Source organism: Accipiter gentilis, chromosome 33 (assembly GCF_929443795.1).
Source record: "Accipiter gentilis chromosome 33, bAccGen1.1, whole genome shotgun sequence".
In the NCBI taxonomy this organism is placed as follows: Eukaryota; Metazoa; Chordata; class Aves; order Accipitriformes; family Accipitridae; genus Astur; species Astur gentilis.
This window is the reverse complement of record NC_064912.1, coordinates 215,935-225,073: the sequence shown is the minus strand read 5'-3', so window position 1 is coordinate 225,073 and position 9,139 is coordinate 215,935. Positions and strand designations below refer to the sequence as shown.

Below are 9,139 nucleotides of genomic sequence, written 5' to 3'. Positions count from 1 at the left end.
GACACAATTGTGTGGTGATGAGCTACGAGCTCATTAATCTAATGACTCGTTATTTAACCTGTAAGAAACAGCAATCGATGTAAAGAAATACACAGTCAGGCTCCAGCAAGCCAGCAAACAGTCAGTGTGCTCTCTTCAAGAGGTGCCTTAATTCCTTACTAGGGGGGACTCCCAGCCTCATTGTGGGCTAAAATTACCAGAAACAGTTAAAAATTATGCAGTTAATTAATGATGGCCTCTAGGAAACGAGGTCTCGCTCGCTTTTACACTGTTACCAAGTCCAACAGGCTTCTCTTGTCCTCGATTCAGAGATCGGGAGAGAATGAAAGAAAGCCCTCGCAGCTGGGCGGTAAGGTCTTTCGCCCCAACATCAGCAGAATTGGCATTTCCAGTGATTTTTTTTTTTTTATTATTATTTTTTAAAAAGCAGAAGGGATTCGCATTCCTTTCTGCATGCCGAAGCGTTTCACCCCCTCGTTTCTCTGTCCATCCAAACAATCTGCGATTGATGGAGACGGCGTCTTTCAGGAGAATGAATTTCACCCCATCATGCAGGAATCTGGCCGGGTGGTCACTCACCCTTCACTTAGCTTTTTTTTTTTTGTTGTTGTTGTTGGTGGTGGTTTTTTCATCTTATTTACGACTTTAAATTCCAACCCCAAGCTCCAGCCATGGATTGAGTTGCTAAAATACAGCCCGAGAGGGGTTTTTTAGCTTCTCTGCGGAGAGCGTTTAGCTTCTCCTTAGAGGTGGCGCAACGTTAAAGCCTGGTGGAACCTTTTGCCACATAACCGCTAGATTTACTAATTTGTGGGATCTTAAAAGAAAATTAAGTCGAAGGCTGACACTTGACATCACCTTGATGAGTCAGGTGGTTGGCAGACAGCGAGTGTCACACCCTCGCCTCAACTGAGGGCAAACCGCCGCCCCTCTTCAAGCAAAAAAAACCCCAACAAACCACCCACCACCCCCTCCCAAAAAACCCCAAACCCCCAAAAATCCTCCCGAACAAGACATCTGGGAATTCAACCGTCACTGTTTCATCCCGTCCAGTACAACAAACATTTATAACGGCGCGGTGTCTTATTTTCTACCGGTCGGCGCAGTCCTACGGTTCGATCCGTTGCTAAAGGTGAAGTTGATACAGGCAAGCGGCGATTTAATCCGGCAGCAAGTGCTGCCTGTTTCGTCTTGGCTTCGTAGGGTGTTGTGTGTTTTTTTCTCCCCATGCTGAGGGAATAGCCGGAGGTCTGCGGGGAGCGGCGCCGAGGATAAACGCTCACATCCCGTTTGCACGACGGGCTCTGCGAGAGGAAACGACACATCGCTGTCAGCGCACCAATTGGGGAAGGTGCGTGGAGTCAAACTTGGGAGTTTGAGCCGTAATTTAAGAAATTGAAAGAAAATAAAACCCCCAAAATAATAACAATCCACTTATCAATGTCTTTACCTTGAGTCGTCTTCACGTCAAGATTTCCTGCCTGCCTGAATCCTGTATAGATCCACCCACTCTCTCTGCTTGGTGTTTCTCCATCACTTGCAGGACATCTTCCAAGATGGATGGCCCCAAATCCACGTGGAGGGAGAGGAGGGAGCCGGCATGGGAGAGGAAGGACGGCTCGGTGTTGCCCTTCTCCTCGGCAAAGCCGTTCGTCGGGGCGGCGAAACGCGAGGCGCAGGGATGCGGCAGCGGGGCGGCGTTTCTGCCCTCGCCGTTCTCCTCCCCGCCTTCCCAGCTTCGCGCCGACGGAGCTTTGTCATCGAGGTGTAACCGCGGCGGTTTTGGCGGGGCTTGCGCCGAGGGCAGCGTCAAGGCCTGCGGCCCCCCGATGACAGGCAAGGAGATGGCGTTTTTGAGGAGGGGAGATGAAGTCTCCGAGGACGGCTGCTCGCATCCAGAAATGGTGGCCGTCCTGGAGAATTCGAATGGCGCCGCGTCGGGGCTGTCCTTGTCGGAGTCGAAGCTGCCTTCGGTCCTGGGGAGGAGATGAAACTTGCCCTGAAGGAAGGAGATGTCCCCAAACATGTCGCTCTCCCCACCGCTGCCAATGTGAATCGTGTGCCTGAAGTCCCCCAAGGGCGGGCTGATCATGTCAGAGGAGAGGATGTCGCGGAGCTTCTCCTTCTTCCCCTTCCTGCTGCCCCTCTTCAGGTAGATCGGCACCTTGGTGGACATCTCACCGAGGAGCAAAGCTCTTCCACGCCAAGTCTAGCCAACTCAGGAGATGGTTGTCTTCCTAGACCTCAGCAACGCGGGCTTTAAAAATAATCTGCAAAATTAAAACAAAAAAAATAAGGAAAAATGCCTAAAAGCAAGTTATAACATGTAGGATGGAGATCCTCAACGTCAACACGTCCCAGGAAATTAATTCCAGACGTTCTCCGGCTCTCTATCTGAAATTCGTTGGCTGCATTATCGATAACAAAACAACCCAGGTAATTAAATCCAGGCACGCGGGGCCTCTCCTCAAGATTGGTTTCGAGTGGGAGAAAAATCAGGAACAGGGTCAGAGCAGGAAATCCAAGAGGATTTGCATCTTTACAGGGGAATCGGGGTCCGGATTTAAAGGTTGGGAGAGCACAGCATTGGAAAGTGGCTTTTCTAGCCCAAAACATTTCAGTTCTCTCTCCTCTTGGCCGTGCATAATCCAGCCCCACCCAACGACAAACTAAAATAAAAGATAATAGAGATTAAGGCAGGAGGGGGAAGGAAGTTGGTTTTTTTCCCGTTTTAGTCATATTCATTCAACTCTTGACAGTTTACACATTCAGTTCTAGGCCTGATTTTTCAGCTGTAGGGAGGAAGAAAGTAAAAATGGGAAATTTTGGCGATAATAGCATTATGCACAACCTCAGGAGATGCCTTGGTGGGACAGAAAAAGGGATGAAATGGGTTTCAGGCCACCTGAGCATTACTTTTTAAAATCAGCACATGAAGGGTCTGGAGATTTAGCCTTTATTACTAATTTTCTGGGGAAAAAAAAAAATCCTGTCTCTCCACGTTTCTGTAAAACCGTATCCGATCTGCTGTTGACTGCAAGTACAAAACAGAGTTTAAGTCATTTAGAGACAGGTTTGTCTGGCGCTGAGCCCCGCTGCCGCTAAAACAACTGCCCGTAACCTCTTCCAGCCCGTTTTACGCTGTTTGTAACACACCTCCTGGTACATCTGCATTTGGAAAGCGAGACCCAACGGTGAAACCACCACCGAAACCACCATGGCTGAGCCCTGCTCCTCAAATCAACCCCCGAACCGTCCCGGCAAGAGGTCACAAGCAATTCCCCAGTTGTGGTTTTCCCATCAGCCGCCACCGATGAACAACGCAAAGCCCGGCTGGGAAACAGTCGTTCCCCTTGTGTTTTACAGTCCCAGTAACCACGTCAGGCGCTTTTCTCCGGCCGAAACCCGCCCCGGCCGGTGCCAAAGAGCCAACAAAAACCAGTGTGCAGCCGACGCCGGATGAATGGAGCCGGGTGACCTCCCCGAGGGCTGGCGTTTCAATTACAGCAGGAGCCGCGCGCTCGGCGCTGTTAAACACCGCGTCAGTCGGTGGGTGTTGGCTCTGGGATTTCAAGTGCTGGGGTTTCGAGGCGGCACAGTCCCACCGAGACTGCAGAGGGCTGCCGGATCGTCCTGTCCCTTCCGCAAACCACACCTGACCGCTGCCCCTTGAATTTGTCCTTAAAAATATAACAATAATACACAGAGGGATGGAAAATCCTGTGTTCACCTTCAACCACCTGATGCACCGTTGTTATTGGTAGAAAGCACCCGAAACCACATCTGTGGTCTCATCATGTCTACGCTGCTCACTTTATTCCCCTTTCCCCCCCCAGTTGCCTCGTCTTGGTGCCAAACACCACAGTTACATCTCCTCGCCTGCAAACAGAGACCCACGTACGCGCCGCTACAGCCGGAGACGCTCCTGAGGTCACGTTGGGTTGACAGCAGCGTGGGGGAGAGAAGACGGAGCAGCAGAAGATCACCCCAAACAGCTCAAAACAAAGCACGGACGAGATGCCGACGATGCCGTCGGCATCAGGAACGCGGCCCTGGGAGGAACGCGGTCACCGGTAAGCCCGTTCCCGGTGACTCTGGCCAAGGAAAAATCCTGACAATGCAGAATTCGGCTTCGTTAATCCCGGGCGGATTAAAGCGGGTGGCGTAATGACAGCCTGCAGAAGCGGCGGCTGCGCCGCTCGCGTGAAATACAGGCGCCGTCAGGACATCGGGGAAGGGGGGGCAAGAGGATGACGGTGGAGCCAATGCTGGATGCAGAGAGGGGGACCGAGGGAAGCGCTTCTTCATGGAGATCTGGATTCAGAGGAGCACCGGTGCTTCCCAAAACACCTGTCGGATGTCTGGCCAACAAGGCACCCTTGCTCAGTCAGCTTCCCTGCTGCCACACTGGGGAACCCACAGTCGTGGGTTAGCTGCAAAAAAGCACCGAAATCGGGGGTGGGGAGAAGTGGATTTGTAGGAAAAAAAGCCTCTCATCAGTTGGAAATATTTAATATTTTCAGGTTAGGATGTGGGATGATGCTGATGGAGACGAGCGTGCACTGGGGAGAGACCACCACAGCAAGGATTGTTCCCCCTCCTGGACAGCACAGGAGGTTTGGTTCAACTTCTTCACAGAAATCGCTCTCCCTCACTCCAGTTTCTCCCCCACTCCATCCTCCTTTTCCCCAGTCTGGGCTCCGGCCGAAAACCCAGCACCCCACTGGGCTGGGACAAAGGCCGCCTGTGATCGCCGCGAGCACCGAAGCGAGCTCCCGGGGCAGGGTGAACGCTGGGAAAGTTCAGGGCTGCGGGTAGCGCCCTTTCCCTTTGTGCGCGGGGAGAAAGAAAAGACCTCAAAAAAGGGGATTTGCTGCCAGCGCAGCCTGGGAAAGGGTCAGTGGGCCCCGAAAGCACGGGGAATAGGGATTTTTTTGATCAGAGAAATCCTTAAAATCCCTTTTCCCAGCATTTTCCTGCACCAGCAATCAAGTAAACCTGCTCAAAAGATGGGAGCATTACCACTGCACCCGATTCCCTGATGTAGTGATGCAAAACAGGTGGAAAACAAGTCAGAAAGGGAGCAAAACCAAAATAAAACCCGCGATAACTTATTCACGGGTGTTTTCACCAGTGTTCATCCGCGTGGTGCGTCCCCCCGTCAGCCAAGCTACTGCACGTGCCTCTTCCCAGCCCGCCGGGTGCATCCCCCGGTGATTTAAGTCTTTAACCAAAAGTTTTCCGCTTCCCAGTTAACACTGCATGACAAGATGTACCCCATTAGCACTGTGGTTCAGTTGAGGGGGGATGGCGATTTGCCACGCTGCTGCTAATTAGCATTTCATGACAGAACCATCTCTAAAAACTCGTTAAAACCCAAGAATAATCCAGGTGTCCCATGCAACAAGACTTGTGGCTGTCGGTAAAGAGAGAAATGGGGAAAATTAGATGTTTTGTGGCAGGATAAAAGCGGGAGGTGCTTCAAGAGAAGATCCGAGGACTTAAACTCCACCTGCGCCCCACATTAGGCTTCGTTTTAGCTTCTCATTGTTAAGAAATCAGCTGAAAGCCTGAGGCACAAGATTTAACATCCCTCCGACCACCTCTGCTGACATCCACCTCTGGGATATTCGCCCCTTTCCACGATTTAGGGAAGTAAAATCTCCTACAGACTAATATTTGTTTCTTTTTTGCCCGTTTTCATCAATTTGGGCTTCAGTACATGAAATCTTGTTTCTTTTCCACCTGTTTTTCACAGTTTAGGCTTCAGTTCACAAAAAAATTAGTTTCTTTTTTGCCCATTTTCAGCAATGTAGACTTTGGGACACAAACATTTTGTTTCTTTTTTGTCCATTTTCAGCAACTTAGGCTTCAGGATGTGAAAATTTGTTTCTTTTTCTGTCTGTTTTCAGCAATTTAGACTTTATTACCTGAAAATTTGTTTCCTTTCTGCCTGTTTTCAGCATTTTGTGCTTTGCTACATAAAAACTTATTTCTTTTAGCCCATTTTCAGCATTTTATGCTTCATTACGCAAAGACCTGGCGCTTCCTCAGCCCCCTGGTTACTCACAGAGCAGCAATTTTCCTACCACGGCATCTCCGCAAACTGTTTTATCAAGATCCCGCAAAAATAGTGATTAAACGACAGCAGCTTAAACTCATTTTCCCAATTGAAGGTGCAGAAATCGAGTGAGTGAGCAACTGCCACGGAAAACGAAGCCAGTTCCTTCCATCTTTCCTCCTCTTGACCCTTTCTGCACCTTTTATTGGTGCCCAGGGAAAATCCTCACCTAAAAATTTGCACCTGGAAAGAGGTTTTGCCCTTGTATTCCCCACAGAGGAAGGGATATTCTTGCGGGAGATGAAAATGCCCCCCCTTTTCCTGTGGTCCCCAAGCTGGAAGAGCACCGGGGTGCGAAAAAAGGACCTGTTGGGGAGTAGCGACCCTTCGGGATGGGGCTTACAGATTTTTTTAGGGAATAAGGATGTTTCAGAGTGATGCCAAAAGCCCGTGGGGTGATGCCCCGGCAGCCAGCATCGATCCATGGGGAAGGATTTATCCGAGATCATCCTGGTTATCACAGAAGCTGAAATCGGTTAAAACGGGGAATTAATTTCTCTCCACAGGATCACGGTGCTGTCGCTGTCCTACCTTGAGCATCCGGCGCCGAATCCGGATAAGGGGCGCGCACCGGATGGGCAAGCGTGGAGGGAAGTGCTGCTGGTGAGGTCTCCGTGCCAAGGGACACCGCGGCAAGGTGTGTGCGGGACACGGCAGTGCCAGCCGTCTCCTCCTAACAGGCACATCATCAGACGCTCCCGGGTTTTTTCCCCAGGACCAGGAAAACACCGATATCAGGGAGCGATTTTCACCGATAAGGAAAATCCAAGGTGGAAAGCTTGAGGATGAGTAAACGCCAGCGCACAGTAGGAAAACACGGTGGCCTCAAGCGTAGCCGAACCCCTCCCGTGCCTCAGTTTCCCCGGCTGCGTGCCATGCGCCCCACTGCAGCAGTGACAAACCGAAGCCGAGAAGTTGGCGGGGGGTGGGGGCAGAAAAAGGCCTTAAAACCAGGGAAAACAGCTCTTTAGTGTGGCTCCTCCTGGCCGAGCCCCACCCGATGCTGGGGGAGCGCTGGGAATTCCCGGGTGGGGATCGTGGCGCAGGCATTCGGGGTGGGATGAGGGCACAGGTCACTCCTCTTTCCCTGTGATAGGGTCGGAGTCCGTTCCAGCTATCCGGGCAACTCCTTGAAATGTGAATTTAAAAATCTCCAAATCTGTTTATTCCCTGTTTGCACTGAAGAAAAATTCCACCACAAAAAAAAAATTCCCGGAGCAGGATCTGGCCTCTGTCCCCAAAAGCACGCCATCTATTTCGGGGATCTGTCAGCTAATTTAAGCCGGAGACAGGCGGAAACCTCGCAGCTGGGGGCTAAAATTAAGAGGTGGCTGCGGAGAACCGGGGCGGGGGGCAAAAAGGTGGGGGCAGGGGGTGCAGGGGAAGGGATCTGGTCTTTTTTTCCTGGAAAAAAGGGTGGAATCATCCCCCCCCCCCCCCTTTAAATTGGGGATCAGGGATGTGACAGGGACACAAAAACATCCTTAATGGCACAAAAAAAAGAACTGCCTCCCCCACCTCGTCCTCAGCATCCCAACGCAGGGCCTGACCGCTCACAGCGGTAGGGATTTGCAAACCGGTGCCGTGAGTTGCCGGGAAGAGGGGCCAAATCCCCCCCGCCCAGCTCCCAAATTTACCACTGTGTCCCCCCCCCCGTCACCCTACGGCTACACCCAATGCCGACACCGGTGACCTGGAGCGGGGACGGCAACCGGGGTTGGGGGGATCTCACCGGAAAGCAAGACCGGGGTCGCGGCCGATACTCACCGCGCGTCTTCCTCCCGGTCTGGCGGCTGAGCCAGAGCCAACCGCGGCCGTTCCCTTCCTCCCAATGCCGGAGCGTCGGCGCAGCCGGCACCGAGCCAACGTGCAAGCCCCACCCCAGCACGGGGCCTCGCTTCCCCCTTCCCGGAGGGGGGGGCTCTTTTTTTTTTCTCCCCCCCTTCCCAAAACATGGAACGATGGCGTTCGCTTCTCACCGGGATGAAGAGCCAGATGGCTTCGCCTTTCCCACGGCAGGCAGGAACGCCATCGTGCCTTGATTTCCCCACTCCGCCACGGAAAGACACAGCGATGCAGCTCTCTGTTGGAAAAATCCCTGGGGAAAGAAAAATAAAGCCAGAAAAATCTGCCTCCCCCCCCAAATCCTTGGCCAACTCGTAATGCTGGAGCTGTCACTCGTTTAAATCCCAAATTAGCCTCGTCCTCAAGGATCATCTAATTAAGAGGCAAACGAGATGCTGGCTGCTTCAGTCCTGATGTGTTTGAATCAACCCGACCCCCACAGCACCCAGCTTGTCCCACTTGTGTTCTAACCAAAACCAGCATTTCTAGGAGGGGAAACAGGCTGGACAAGGAACTTCAAAGCTAAAAACGGGGAAAAAAATGGGGTTTTGCTCCTCTGCTCCTGCAGCAGGTAGAAAAAAACCCACCCCAAAAACCTGGAAACTGAAAAAACCAGGGGGAAAAAACCCCATGTCTTTACTCATGCTGGAAAAAACCAGCATTTTTATTTGGGGTGAGAAGTGCTAAAATCGACAAAAGATCAGAGGAGGAACTGAGACTGAGATGTGACAGTTGGAGAAGACAATGATACTGCCTAGCTGCTTTGCACTGATATTTGGGGAGAAACCAGAGCTTTTTGGGCAAATCCTGGCCAGCCAGACTTACACACAAAAATTGTGAGGGGATTTCCCTCCCTGGACCCTGTTTTCTGCCTTTTTTACCCTAAATACGCCCTCACGCCCACATGGGATTTAAAGGGTGAGAGAAGATAAACACGCTGCTTTTACGGAGAGTCTGTAATAAGGCCGGGCAGGTAATTAAGTGGAAAATTAACGAAGGGAGCCGTGCACCAGCTCAGCACCAACCGACAGCGTCATTTTCCAGCCTCCTGACGCCTGTAACTACCCCGCGGCGGAGAGTTACGAAATTCATTCCCTTTCTTCACATCAGATTTACCTTTTTTCGGCAAAAAAAATCCCTTTTTCCACCTTCCTTTCCCTGTGCCAGGCCTTG

General features: G+C 51.6%; 1 protein-coding gene across 3 annotated transcripts; it reads right to left on the bottom strand.

Moving 5' to 3' along the window:
* Window positions 1-1,001: 1,001 nt before the first annotated feature.
* CDC42EP2 (CDC42 effector protein 2) lies at window positions 1,002-9,068 on the bottom strand. Of its 3 annotated transcripts, XM_049790911.1 has the most exons (4): window positions 8,101-9,068; window positions 6,653-7,250; window positions 1,451-2,270; window positions 1,002-1,304 (listed from the first exon to the last, which is right to left on the bottom strand). In XM_049790911.1, the coding sequence occupies exon 3, from the start codon at window positions 2,174-2,176 to the stop codon at window positions 1,463-1,465; it is 714 nt and encodes a 237-aa protein (XP_049646868.1). In that variant the 5' UTR covers window positions 2,177-2,270; window positions 6,653-7,250; window positions 8,101-9,068; the 3' UTR covers window positions 1,002-1,304; window positions 1,451-1,462. The 3 variants fall into 3 exon arrangements, with proteins under 3 accessions (XP_049646868.1, XP_049646869.1, XP_049646870.1); XM_049790912.1 differs by lacking the exon at window positions 6,653-7,250; XM_049790913.1 differs by lacking the exons at window positions 6,653-7,250; window positions 8,101-9,068 and adding an exon at window positions 7,889-8,059.
* Window positions 9,069-9,139: the final 71 nt, after the last annotated feature.

Excerpts from the sequence above, each read along its gene's own strand:
- CDC42EP2 (XM_049790911.1), bottom strand. The coding sequence starts at position 2,176 with ATGTCCACCAAGGTGCCGATCTACCTGAAGAGGGGCAGCAGGAAGGGG.